Source organism: Triticum dicoccoides, chromosome 7A (genome assembly GCF_002162155.2).
Source record: "Triticum dicoccoides isolate Atlit2015 ecotype Zavitan chromosome 7A, WEW_v2.0, whole genome shotgun sequence".
Lineage (NCBI taxonomy): Eukaryota > Viridiplantae > Streptophyta > Magnoliopsida > Poales > Poaceae > Triticum > Triticum dicoccoides.
The window spans coordinates 92,828,934-92,843,236 of NC_041392.1; the positions used below are offsets into that span (position 1 = coordinate 92,828,934).

General features: G+C 38.4%; 1 protein-coding gene across 1 annotated transcript; it reads right to left on the reverse strand.

Moving 5' to 3' along the window:
- Nucleotides 1-6,954: 6,954 nt before the first annotated feature.
- Nucleotides 6,955-9,259, reverse strand: LOC119334572. The gene is made up of 3 exons (XM_037607112.1): nucleotides 8,631-9,259; nucleotides 8,218-8,364; nucleotides 6,955-7,590 (listed from the first exon to the last, which is right to left on the reverse strand). Exons 1-3 carry the CDS (start codon nucleotides 9,212-9,214, stop codon nucleotides 7,119-7,121), a joined length of 1,203 nt encoding a protein of 400 aa, XP_037463009.1. The 5' UTR covers nucleotides 9,215-9,259; the 3' UTR covers nucleotides 6,955-7,118.
- Nucleotides 9,260-14,303: the final 5,044 nt, after the last annotated feature.

Here is a 14,303-nt window from a genome sequence, read left to right on the forward strand (position 1 = left end):
AATGCCTCCGGCGGTGTACCGGGATATGCAATGAATCAAGAGTGACATGTATAAAAAATTATGAATGGTGGCTTTGCCACAAATATGATGTCAGCTACATGATCATGCATGGCAATATGACAATGATGAAGCGTGTCATAACAAACAGAACGGTGGAAAGTTGCATGGCAATATATCTCAGAATGGCCATGGAAATGCCATAATAGGTAGGTATGGTGGCTGTTTCGAGGAAGGTAAATGGTGGGTGTATGATACCGGTGAAAAGTGCATAGTAATAGAGAGGCTAGCAAATGTGGAAGGGTGAGAGTGCGTATAAAACCATGGACTAAACATTAGTCATAAAGAACTCACATACTTATTGCCAAAATCTATTAGTTATCAAAACAATGTACTACGCGCATGCTCCTAGGGGGATAGATTGGTAGGAAAAGACCATCGCTCGTCCCCGACCGCTAGTCATAAGGAAGACAATCAATAAATAAATCATGCTCCAACTTCATCACATAACGGTTAACCGTACGTGCATCCTACGGGAATCACAAATTTCAACACAAGTATTTCTCAAATTCATAGCTACTCAACTAGCATGACTATTATCACCATCTCCATATCTCAAAACAATTATCAAGTATCAAACTTCTCATAGTATTCAATGCACTTATGTGAAAGTTATTATTATGCCTAAAAGCAAATTACCATGCAGTTATAAAGGACTCTCAAAATAATATAAGTGAAGCATGAGAGATCAATTATTTCTATAAAATGAAACCACCACAATGCTCTAAAAGATATAAGTGAAACACTAGAGCAAAAACTATATAGCTCAAAAGATATAAATGAAGCACATAGAGTATTCTAATAAATTCCGATTCATGTGTGTCTCTCTCAAAAGGTGTGTACAACAAGGATGATTGTGGTAAAAAAAAAGCAAATACTCAAATCATACAATACGCTCCAAGCAAAACACATATCATGTGGGGAATAAAAATATAGCTCCAAGTAAAGTTACCGATGAACGGAGAGAAAAGAGGGGATGCCTTTTGGGGCATCCCCAAGCTTAGGCTTTTTTGTGTCCTTGGATTTTACCTTGGGATGCCTTGGGCATTCCCAAGATTAGGCTCTTGCCACTCCTTGTTCCATAAGCCATCAAATCTTTACCCAAAACTTGAAAACTTCACAACACAAAACTTAATAGAAAATCTCATGAGCTCCGTTAGCGAAAGAAAACAAAACACCACTTCAAGGTACTGTAATGAACTCATTCTTTATTTATATTGGTGTTAAATCTACTGTATTACAAATTTTCTATGGTTTATAAACTCCATTACTAGCCATAGATTCATCAAAATAAGCAAACAACACACGAAAAAAATAATGTATCAAAAAGAGAACATTCTGTGGTAATTTGTATCAAACACATACTTCTGGAACATCAAAAATTCTAAAATAAATTTCTGGATGTGAGGAATTTATCTATTAATCATCTACAAAAAGAACTAACTAAATAGCACTCTCCAATAAGAAGTTGTAGCTAATCTCGTGAGCGCTAAAGTTTCTGTTTTTTACAGCAAGATCAAAAAGACTTCCCCCAAGTCTTCCCAACGGTTCTACTAGGCACAAACACTAATTAAAGACAAAAAACACAACCAAAACAAAGGCTAGATAAATTATTTATTACTAAACAGGAACAAAAAGCAAGAAACAAAAATAAAGTAGGGTTGCCTCCTAACAAGCGCTATCGTTGAACGCCCCTAACTAGGCATAAAAGCGAGGATAGATCTAGGTATTTGCCATCTTTGGTAGGCAATCCATAGATGGCTCTCATAATAGATTCATATGGTAATTTAATTTTCTTTCTAAGGAAGTCTTACATGCCTTTCCTTAACAGAAATTGGAATCTAATATTCCCTTCCTTCATATCGATGATTGCACCAATCGTTCTATGGAAAGGTCTACCAAGAATAATAGGACATGAAGGATTGCAGTCTATATCAAGAACAATGAAATCTACAGGCAAATAATTCCTATTTTCAACAATAAGAACATCATTAATTCTTTCCATAGGTTTCTTAATGGTGGAATCCGCAAGGTGCAAGTTTAAAGAACAATCATCAAATTCACGGAAATCTGGCAAATCACACAAGTTTTAATTGTAGGTTCTCACTCATCATAAAGTTTTCTAGGCATAGAAACTTCCAACTCAAGTTTTTCTTCGTAAGATTGCATTAAAGCATCAACGATATGTTTAGTAGAAGCTTTATTTTGACTATAAGCATGAGGAGAATTTAGCATGGATTGCAACAAGGAAATGCAATCTATCAAAGAGCAATTATCATAACTAAATTCCTTGAAATCCAAGATAGTTGGTTTCGTTGCTATCTAAAGTTTTTAACCTCTTCAATCCCACTTTTACCAATTTTTGCATCAAGATCTAAAATCTCCGAATTTTTGGGACGCCTTTTAACTAAAATTGACTCATCTTCAGTCCCATCATTATCAATATTCATATTGCAAAACAAGTATTTAATAGGGGACACATCAATCACTTTTAGATTTTCATCCTTATTATCATGAAAACTAGAAGAACATGCTTTCACAAAGCAAGCCTTTTTTGCACGCATCCTAGAGGTTCTTTATTTGCACTCATCAATGGAAATTCTCATGGCTTTGAGAGACTCATTGATATCATGCTTAGGTGGAATAGATCTAAGTATCAAAGAATCAACATCAAGAGAAATTCTATCCACGTTCCTAGCCAACTCATCAATCTTAAGCACTTTTTCTTCAATCAAAGCATTAAAACTCTTTTGCAAACTAATAAATTCTTTAATATTAGATTCAAAATCAAAGGGCATCTTATTATAATTTGCGTAAGAATTGTTGTAGGAATTACCATAATTATTAGAGTAATTACTAGGAAACGACCTAGAATAAAAATTACCTCTATACGCGTTGTTACCAAAATTGTTCCTACCAACAAAATTCACATCCATAGATTCATTATTATTCTCAATTAAAGTAGACAATGACATATCATTGGGATCAGTAGGAATACTCTTATTAGCAAACAATTTCGTAAGTTCATCTATCTTTCCACTCAAAACATTAATCTCTTCAATTGCATGCACCTTTTACTAGTAGATCTTTCAGTGTGCCATTGAGAATAATTAATCATAATATTATCTAGGAGTTTGGTAGCTTCTCGTAAAGTGATTTCCATAAAAGTGCCTCCCGCGGCCGAATCTAAAAGATTTCTAGAAGCAAAATTCAATCCAGCATATTTTTTTGTATCATCATCCATAAATTCAAACCATGTGTAGGGCAATTACGTATCATTAATTTCATCCTCTCTCAATATTGTGCAACATACTCATGATCAAGTTGCTTAAAATTCATAATATCATTTCTAAGAGAGATGATCTTAGCGGGAGGAAAATACTTAGAGGTAAAAGCATCTTTGCACTTATTTCATGAATCAATACTATTTTTAGGCAAAGACGAAAACCAAGCTGTAGCACAATCTCTATCTGAAAACGGAAATAGCTTAAGTTTAACAATATCATTATCCACATCTTTCTTCTTTTGCATATCACACAAATCAACAAAGTTGTTTAGATGGGTAGCGGCATCTTCACTAGGAAGACCAGAAACGGATCTTTCATGAAAAGATCTAGTAAAGCCGAAAACGTGTGCGGAAAAATAAAAAAATAAAATCTGAAGGGTGCGCCCAGAGCGCGACACGGGGCGGGCGGCTAAGAGCGCGCCAAGTGGCGCTCATCATTGCGAGGCTCCCGAAGGAGTGCTTGTTAACTAGTTGCTCCCGGAATTTCTGGGATCATGCTTATAGTTTCGTGATTTAATAAAAACAATATTTAAGGAAAAAAGTGATGAACAGTGCGGCGTTTTGGAACTGCAAGGCCCATTGAATTCCTATGGTGCAGATCGATGCGACGTTCAGACGCGTTAAGCAGAGAGGCCGCAAGAAAACAGAAGCAGCAGCAGCGCGACCACGAGCTTGGATTTGGGAAAGATCATGCCGACGGCCGGCTTCCTCCACTGTCGCGCCGCCGTCCTCAGCGCCCCTGTTCTCTAGGTAGGAGCGCGAGCGGGTGGTGCGGCCTCACCATCTCGGTCTCGTCCTCCAATGGTAGGTATGCCTTTACCTGTCCCCCTTCTTGTATTTTCCTGTGGAATTGTTTGAGATCTTGGAGTTCAGTTCAACAATAGTAAGATGAGGTTCGAACCTACTAGGAGCCAAATCTTAGTATTATCGCTCATACCGATTTCATGGTACATTCTGAAGCCATAGCGGTTCGGTTGAATCGGATAAGACTTAATTCCAACTTCTTAGCTAATTATCCTTAGCTGGCAAAATTAGAGATCCAATTGGGCGTTGTTGAGATCAATCAGGTGTTGAATATACATGGCAGGATAGTTTCCTTATGCAATATTCAGTTACAAACTTGTGATTTCAGAAGTCTATTTCTGATGTTTAAGTTCACACTGCGCGCTTGCACATACACTGAAGTAACAATGGTTCATATTTAACGGTGTAGGTGCAGCTGGGCTCTCCCCATTGAGTGACTCGGACAAGAAATGCAGGAGCTCATGGACAGCATCCGTGTCATCAGCCTCAAAGTACCCGTGGGCTTTCCTTTCCTTTAACATTAATTTTTCCAAATTTATTTTCTTTTAGCTCATAAGATAAATTATGTCAGAACTAGAATTTTCTTATTTGGAATTGAGTACATACAAATAAAGTTATATAGAGTAGCTAATACATGGCCGACCACTGCTACTGAATTCAGTGATCTCCACAAAGTTGTCTGAGGACGTTTGTGCTATGGTTGATTGAGATTCACTTGATTGAGTATGCACGTCAATATTCAAGTTGGGTTGTTCACATGCATGTTCTGCGTACAGCATCACAAAGTACAGATGCATTTTTTGTCCACGAGATCCGTCACTATTATATCTAAAATGAGCTTTCCCAAGCTCATTTTGACATGTGAAAGCTATTCACCTGCGTTCCTCTGAATCAGTCTTAGTTCAAGGAACTGTGCCCTTATATGCCTGGATCAGGGGCTTTATAATTTCAACAAAGGCTCTATTATGTCTAAGATTGTATCTAATATAGGTCTAAACTAGGGCTTTACTTCTGTTGTCTTGGCCGTCGAAGTATAAGGTGCCCCTTCTGGTTCCAGCACATGGGTATTTATACCCGGTCACGTGTCTATTGGACGCCTTCCTTTCCTGGTCTCCTGGTTGCGAACGCCTTTAGCCTCCCAATCTTGATCTCTGAATGGTGGACGTGTCGGCCTCTTTCCCGTGTGACTAGTGAACTCCCTTTCACTTGAGGCCTTGACATTAAGGAAGGAGGCGCCGTTATAGATGTTCTCTTTAGCATACAAGTTTTCCCCTTTTAGAGGTAAGATTAAGGGTTTGAGCGACTCTGAAGAGGGCATGGCATGATGCGGTATGGGGAATTTCAACTTCCCGCCGGCATAGACCATGGCCGGTGTGTTGAGATTCCACCCAGTAACGACCAACATCACAATGATGAGACCAAAGCAATGCATTAATCAAGATCGAGTAGCTCCCATCGCCCAACCTCTCTAGGAGGCACTTTTTAAAAGAAGTAACTGAAATTAGTAGATAACAGTAGACAACAACAAGTCGATAGTTCAGTAAGAAAGAAATAAAAACTATACCTGTAAATCTGTATCTATTAATTCATATCGGAACACTTTCTAAACCACTATACATGACAGAAGCAACTTGCACGCATAAAAACAGTGCGAAGTCCAAAAAAAATACCTAATTGAGGAAAACGACAAGGACATAACAAATCATTGAGTGCGTCTTTCTTCCATGGCCTGAAGCACCCGATTTTGTGGAATTGCTGATGGATGACCGAATCGCTTCAATAGCACCTCCACCTCATTATCTTGGACTAGCGGCATCTCCCACTTTGCCATCTCAGCCTCCTACTCTTTCTTCTCAACTGTACGTACTTCCAATATGTCCTTCCATGTCTCCACCTATTTGTATACTGATTACAGACTCCCCATAAATCCTCATGTTAATGGGAGAAAATACGATAGATATGAGCCAATGGTCCAATCTACAATGGTGCAAATGAACTTCAGGGGGACTGGATCAATTCCTGTAGCCAAATTAAGGAAAGAAAAACACTATCCAATGTTTCTTTATGAAATGACCCAGTTCGATAAATGTTCATCTACTAATTTCTTCTTTTGGCCGTCTCTGCCATTTCATATATAATCTTCCAAGCCTACGTCCCAACCTAGGTCTCTAAAAGAATAAGTAACCTAGGTCTCCTCATCCTCCATTCTCAGAGACACAAATTTAATATTATGGAGAGTGTTGGGATTTAAAATGATGGTGAGGGTAAGGTTTTTATAACTGATTGGTTTCTCTGTTTGACTCCCTAGTGACAAACTGCGAACTATAGTGACGGTGAAATATGAAATCCTTAATTTTAATTTATATCAACTCTATCATCATATTTTTATATTGGCATTACGTTGCCGCAATGTAGCAACACCAGACAATATTAATTACTAGGGTCTCTTGGACGAAAAACGGGAAGAGCCATTATGCATGCTTTAGATAAACTAATGTTAGTATAGTAGGATCTGACTATCGTGTAGAAGGTCTGATTTTCAAGTAATTCAGCAACTGAATCTTATTTGATTTTGTCAACCAATTTTTAATTTTTTGCTAAGATTCCTATGCTTTTTCATGGGGTGATTACAATCTCGTAATGTAGGCAAATTATGATACAACAGTCAGGGCCACATATTGAGACATCATGTACGCTTTCATATGGCAATACAACAACAATATACAGTCTTACAAAATAAGGGAGATGGCAAACATTTTTTTTAGCATGAGAAACACTATTAAGATGATGAGACTATCGAAGGTGAAATACTTTTTATATATGGAAACAGAACTATTTATTCACTTATTAAACACACATGCCGGCCATAATGTCTTGTTGCCATCTTTAGGAGGACAGTCCGTTTATTCATGGACACATGCCTGGCTAGTATTCCAAACATGGCCCAAGCCTACGATCTACTACATCTTGTTCATACATTGCCAAGATAAAAATTAGCTGACCCTTGTTGGCCATCTGGCACATAGTTTCCTACCCCGTCCATAACAGCTGCAACAGAACCCATCATCTGCTGCTCACTCCACATTGGCTGATGACCCACTTGTTGATTATATATGGAAGGGGAGCACTGAGCTTGGTTGTTCATGACTGTTGACGAGCTCGTCGGAGCCTGCAACTTAAAGCTTGGGTCATTGTTGAGGCCGGTGAAAGAAAGGGCTTGCCGGGTGACAGAACTATTATTTGCTGCCAATAGCTCATTGTCATGGAGCCTGACATCATTGATGCTGTAACGCTTTGTCCCTGGCGATGCCTTTTTCTGTATTCTCTTGAAAAACTTTTGTGCATGGCTTGAAACTTGGACAGGGGTCTTAGTGGTGACGAAGTGCTTGGATATGTTTTTCCAGTCGCCACGGCCATAGACTTCCAGCCCATAAAGAAATGACCTGTGAACATAATGTTCAAAAGAATTGTTAGGTTAAATTGTTTACTGAAAGATGAATTGTGCAGTTGTTTTACCGAAGCAACTAATATAGATTGAAGCAAACTACCTATTTGACAGGTTCGAACCACTACAACAACGCATGCTTACTTTTGTTTATTTACGGGTACTGGATAGAATATATGTATATCAGAAATCCATAAGTGAACGAACATTTTGTAGACAACCAAAACATATTACAAATTCAAAATTATCATACCTCTATTTTTCTGTAGTGAAACGACAATCAGTACAGGTTATTGATCTGTTTGATTGCGACAAGACGTACCATATCGGAATTTAATGGCCTATTTTACTGCCTTTCTAATTTTTAATCAAGGTCCAATCACATAAAAAATTTAAGACAAAAAGTGAAGTAAGAAAGAAAGTTCATCAATATCTAATTTGCAGGGATTAGTACTTATCAAAAATATAAACTGTAAACGTCCAGATATACATTTAGTAAAGTGCAACATCAATTTAACATACTTGCCTCATAGAATTAATTTGCAGAGCTTAATTATCATATGTTGATTTTAAATAAAGAACAACTAAAACTACATGACAAGGAAGAATATAGGTATCAACTAACTTATGTTCCACTTTGGTCCAAAACTTTCGTTGATGTGCGGCAACAGCTGGTCGATCAACGGAAGTATTGTTCTCCAAGACCACCATCTTGTTCTTGTCTACCATCATCGGAGCCTCCTCCGTCTTCCGGATTCTTGTATCCTCCAGTCTGCAATGAAATGAAAATCCATTATCATCCATGGTTGTGTCCTCATCCTCTTGTGCCTCAAAGTTTTCATTAACAAGGCCGCCCATGCTGTATATGGAAATTGACAGTGTCCAGTGTACATTTAGTAAAGTACAATATCATCATCAACATAAGCTACTGATCTCACATAATAAATATGCACAACATTCTTAATTGGTATATGTTCACTGAAAACAAACAACAATTAAAACTACATGACAAAGGAGAGCATACAACCATGGACGAACCTGTGTTCCTCGTCAGTCCAAAAACCCCATTGATGTGCGGCAACAACTGGTTGGTCTATGGAAATATTGTTCTCCAACACCTCCATCTTGTTATTGTCTGCCATCAGCGGTGCCTCACCCATCACCGTGATCCCCCTATTCTCCATAGGACAACCAAAGGACAATCCATTATTGTCGATGATTGTTGCTTCCTCTCGTACACCGAAGTTTTCATTTGCATGGTCGCCCATGGTGTAGATACCGTGTGTGCTGCTAGCACCATTCTCCTCCATTGGTAGCTCATAGTTACCGTTGACAGGGTCAAAAAAGGTGAAAATGTTTTGCGGGCTACCACTAGTAACATGGGTCCCCTCCCTCCATTGGGTCATATGCATTTCCACGGCGAGATCAATATAAAGATCTGTTACATGTTTCATGGTCTTTGAAGGGAACAATGCATGGAGAGAATTCACGATGTAGTTGTGCTTCTTGTTCTTGTCATCGTTACTGTCATACAAGATTTTGTTGGTATTGAGCCTAGCAATGAGTGAGCATGCCTCCTCTACCTCGGATGAGGTCCACCCCTGGTTGACTATTGGATCCATGAGAAAGTGGGTAGTTGACCGCTATAGAATTATGAGGAGTATGAACTATGAAGATGGGTTATAGCTTGGGGATGGAGACTGGGGAGTAAGATAGTGTATTTATAGCCCTCTTGTGTGCAGTCCTACTTTTGCTAATTAATTTGTCTCATTTATAGTTTGTCGGTTCATACTAAAGTAGATTGAACTATAGTTAAGATATTTAATTCTTATGACCCTATGAGGAACATCCCAAACTATTTTAAGTTGACCTTGACATTGTGTCTTTCTTTGAAAAAAATCTTTTCTTATTTTGCCAATGCAAATAATTGCCACGGGCCTCCAAATATACTCAAGATTGCTAGAAACAACACACGCAGGCCTATTGAGTATTGAACAATTTCGGTGTAGATAGATAGGACAAGCATCTTGTGCGCATGCATGACATGTGTTCTCATCTTCGAGTGCAAGACCCAAACCATGGTTTCTGCCGCTCTCAAATATGCAAAGCACACAGGATCTAATTCGCTTTTGGCTGCTAGTGACACGTACATCAAGGGAGTTTTATTGCATACACATTTGCAAATAATTGTTTAATATCTCCCCACAATAACTAGGCTACATATATGATTCACACATTACCAGCGAAGGTAGTCATATCTTTTCTCTTAATTTTGGTGACCATTCTTCCCACATCCAACTTACGAAATTCCATCTATAGGCAGATTTCTTGGCTTAGGTCATTTAATGACACTTCATGGTAAAAAGATTCAATACATGGGCCAATCAATTGTGTACATATCTACATGTCTTTTTTATATGTATATATATAGATACAAATTAATAACCCATGAAATCAATAAATTTTACACACTTATCTTCCATCTCTCTCTCTCTCTCTCAAAATAATTTCGAGATTTCTACGTGATATACACAAACAGAGCTGTTTTAAAATGGAAATAGGTTTTTTAAGTGCATGATGCATCGTCTAGCTATCATATGGGACCACGTGCATACTCATGCACTCATATGCCATGTTTCAGCCATGTTCATAAATGGCTTTTGCTTCGTAGTTTTAAACTCAGTTTTAATACTGTGTATAAGTTAATAAAGTAGATTATAGAAAAGGCATCAATGATAACGGGCTTCACAACTGTATATTTTTTCTAGTGAAGGAAAAAGATTAGAACGTACGAGTATTAACTTTCAGCCAATTGTTATGCCAGATTGCTAACTGGTAAAATTATAGGAGGTTAAATTCTAACCGTAGCATTATGAAGCATGCCAACACCAAATCTACATCACTGGAGCAGGTAGTCCTGATAACTACAGTCGGGAAGTCGCTTGACGTTGCTTGAGATACTAGTGACAACAATTTGAAGCACAAACCTTCAACACGGAGAACAAGGCGAAGGCCAGGCGAGGGGACCCAACCTACCACGTTGATGATATAAGCTCCATACCATGACTTATCGACGAGAGTACCAGTGCCACAGTGGATCGATGTGGAAGCATTGTAGTTGACGACTCTCCCTCCCACCTCCACTGTTATGGTAGATATAAATTGTCCTTTTATCCAGTTTCAATTATTTTGCTCAATGGATTCTATCTTAAACATACATTTCTAACATAATAAAACTTTTTATTTCCTTATATTGAGCCAAAAAGGAGAAATAAATGGCTTTCTAGTCAAATGCAGCAATTTACAGAACTAGTCTGGGCTGCTTTTGTAACCGGATGGTGTTTTTGCAACAATCGAGGGTGTTGGTTCACTTTTGGTCTTCCTTTTCAAAAACATACACAAGCAAAACGACTACTGGCTTCACGTCAACAAGGCATATATTCGGTTTTTCATTTTCCAATTTTGTTTAAATATATTGTACAATTTTTTGTTTTAGTTTACCATCTTCACTTCCTTTTTATTGTTGATTCCCTTTCTTCTTAGTTTTTTTAATCATTTATTATGTACCCTACATAGGGCACTCCCTTTATGTTTTGTTCTTTATTGTATCTTTTCCACTTGCTGATTTGTTCATTATTTTTGTTACGCATTCCTAAGGTAGTCCACAAACCTTTTATTATTGCTTCTAGTTTGTTGTTGAACAACCACATCAATATTTTTAAGATGGTGTGTGTGAAGTTATTTAATTAGTATTCAACATGGAAATTTGAAATATTTTAACTCATCAAGAATATTTTTCACAAGGATGGATAATTTAGTTTTGTTGGATAAATGAACCCCTCTGATCATGAAACCTTTTTTGTCATATATAACTATTTTTTATAAACTAGGGGAACCAAATGCATTTCCACCTCACTCTATGGTCTGACACCTCTCTCCAAAGAAAGGTGCCTAAGATTCTTGCATAAGTGCCACCACCAGGTTCACTCTCCTCTAGGGGCCTTTCGGTGCCATTGAGGTGGGGGAACCCTTGTTGACATAACCGAATATTTTCTTTAGTAGAGTTATAAACAACTAAGATTTAATAGTATGTATGCTCTCAAACGAATCATGAAAATATGGTAATGCTATTGTCAAAATATGTCCGTGCGTTAGTGTCATGGAATTGTCACGGCAGATGTCCTAATGTGAGGACTTAGTCGTGAGGCCAACGCATCTATGTGATAGCTTGAGAGGGGTTGAGCGGAATTGAGAGACGCAACACAAGACAAGGATTTAGGCAGCTTCGGGTCCCGGGAAATATTATTCGGTAATAACCCTACATGCTGTTTGTGGCTAGGTCTCATTATCATCACGAGAGAGTCGCCGATAAACCGGCTCTTTGTGTCTAGCCCTTAAGATTCTTTCTTCCTCCTGATCCCTCTTTGGGGAAGCCTGCCCCTCCTTATATAAGTTAGAGGGGTGGGTTACATGTGGAGTCCTGTTAGGATTAGGACTAGTCTACCTTCTAATAGAAACCCGATACAAATCCGAGTATTAACTCCTTGTAGGTAAATATTCCTCACGCCTTTCCTCTTAAACCGGCCGACCATTAACATAAACCGGCCTTCTGGGCCTTGGGCCTTGTCATCCGGGTTACCAGTGAGTCATAACATTCAGACATGTTGCTTGTAAACCGTCTCGTCAGGGCGGGTTGCCAGTGAATCGCCAAGTGACAACTAGGTCTCAAGTAAACCGCCAAGCCCGGCCGGGTCATACCGCGGGGTATATCCCCGACAATTAGTAAAAAAACATGACACATCTTGTTGATAAAATCAAGAAACATACAACTAAAGATAGCTTTTCCTGTTTTTTAGCACAACTTTTTTGTTTTTGTCGAAGATTCTTACTTATTTTTGGTAAATTAGGTAAAGTACCTAGAATTAGGGTTTCTACTTCGAAAATATGTTTGTGTTTTAACGTCACACTCCCATCGGTCCGTCCCATGGACGAGATCGCGCACGCACACAGAAATGCCCTAACATGCTTCTAGCGACTGGAAGTTATTGGCTTGATTTTGTCGAGGCGAGTAGTTGGAGAGTTATTATACCAAAATCTAGATCCGTTAAGGAAGAATGATGTTTTCTCAGTTGTAAATTGTTGTTACTGAACTCATTGAGAGTCTATTATATTATTAGTATTAGAGAAATAAAATAGCTATGACCTTAAGACAAACCCCTAAATTAAGAAAATGGGCCCATGGATCTTCCCACTCCAAAATTTCTAGGCATACTCTCACCTAAAGAGGTGAGGATTGCACTTCACCGGGTCGGAGAAAACAAGTTATGTTGTACCTTGGGTTGGCTTGCAAATAGATTTTCCTCCACTATCCTTGGGCTTCTTATGCATTTCTAGATCTAGGTTGCGCTTGTCGCAAATAAAAAATTATAGTTGCTTCACTAGCATCTTTGCCATCATAATGCATAAATCAATTTTTTTGTTCATTTTGCAATGGTGATACGTCTTGTTGTCCCCAAAAGCTACACAAGGATAAAGATAGTTCAAAAATAAAAATTGTTGTAATATAAGTTATAACCATTACAAATAACCATTTTCCTGCATGTAACAATTTGTCCATATAAAATAAGAAGAATAAACATACGGTAACACTATTTATCCATATACCTAGATTTTTGTAAATTTGTCACTAGATTTTTGTTGGTGATACAAAAATGGACAATATAATTGTATATTGGTAAATATCTACATATACCTAATCCTAGGTACAAAAATATGTCAATCATGCATAGTAGTAGTATGTGTGGTCCGGGGTCCTTTGATCTACACAAATTTGAAGTGTCACCATAGCATCATGCCTCCGGTCCATCTGCACCGATGTCATATCCTCACCGGTCGCTTCCTATGCTGAAGCACGACCAAAATAATATGATGGAGGAAGTGCGCAAGAGCAAGCAACACTACATGGCCACAAGGTGTGGAAGGATGCTGATGAGAGAGATACGGGATGTGAGGATAATGCTTATTGGGAAGCATGCTCGATAGCGGAAGAGGAGGTGGTAGCTCATGAATATTTGAGGGTGCACAATTTTTTATCTGCACGTGAACTTGTATGGGTTTTGACCCATCGACGAGTTTCTTCATCATTTAAAAGAGAAGCTTAAATACCATGGTGTAGAGCGAGGTCGGCGAGATGAGATTCCACCCATCAATGGCCAGCATCAGACTAAATTTACTGAAAGAGCATGGTCGCCCCATCTTTAGTTTTGGTAATTTATGACAATCCCTACGGACTAATGGTTGCTTAGAGATACTTGAAGGGTTTGTCCATAGGAAATTCTTGAAGATCATATGTTGGCTTGAAGGCAGGTTATTGATGACCAAGGTGTTATTCAAGGAGTTATCCAAAGAATGGTCATGTGAGAGTTGAGCCTATTGAAAGCATGTCTTGAAGAAGAAGATTATCTGAACACTCATGTTTACATTCAAGACATCATCCATGGATAGTGAGAATAAAAGGTTCAAGGTTGAGTTGTGCAAGTTCAATAGGAGCATCACGATGAGATCACATGCTTGAATCTTGCCATCCATTCTGGTGATAATGGACAAGTGAATATATGCCTATGAGATTATCTCCCATAGTGGTGTATGGGGGAGGAATTTACTAGTCTTCATCCAGGAAACACAATCAATAAAGGTGATCCAACTTGAGGA

What these genes read in the sequence shown, in the direction of transcription:
- LOC119334572 (XM_037607112.1), bottom strand. Translation starts at nt 9,214, where the DNA reads ATGGATCCAATAGTCAACCAGGGGTGGACCTCATCCGAGGTAGAGGAG. An exon ending in TGGACTGACGAGGAACACAG is followed by an intron (nt 8,365 to 8,630) that starts GTTCGTCCATGG and finishes ATTTCATTGCAG; the next exon opens with ACTGGAGGATACAAGAATCC. An exon ending in TGGACCAAAGTGGAACATAA is followed by an intron (nt 7,591 to 8,217) that starts GTTAGTTGATAC and finishes TTATGTTCACAG; the next exon opens with GTCATTTCTTTATGGGCTGG.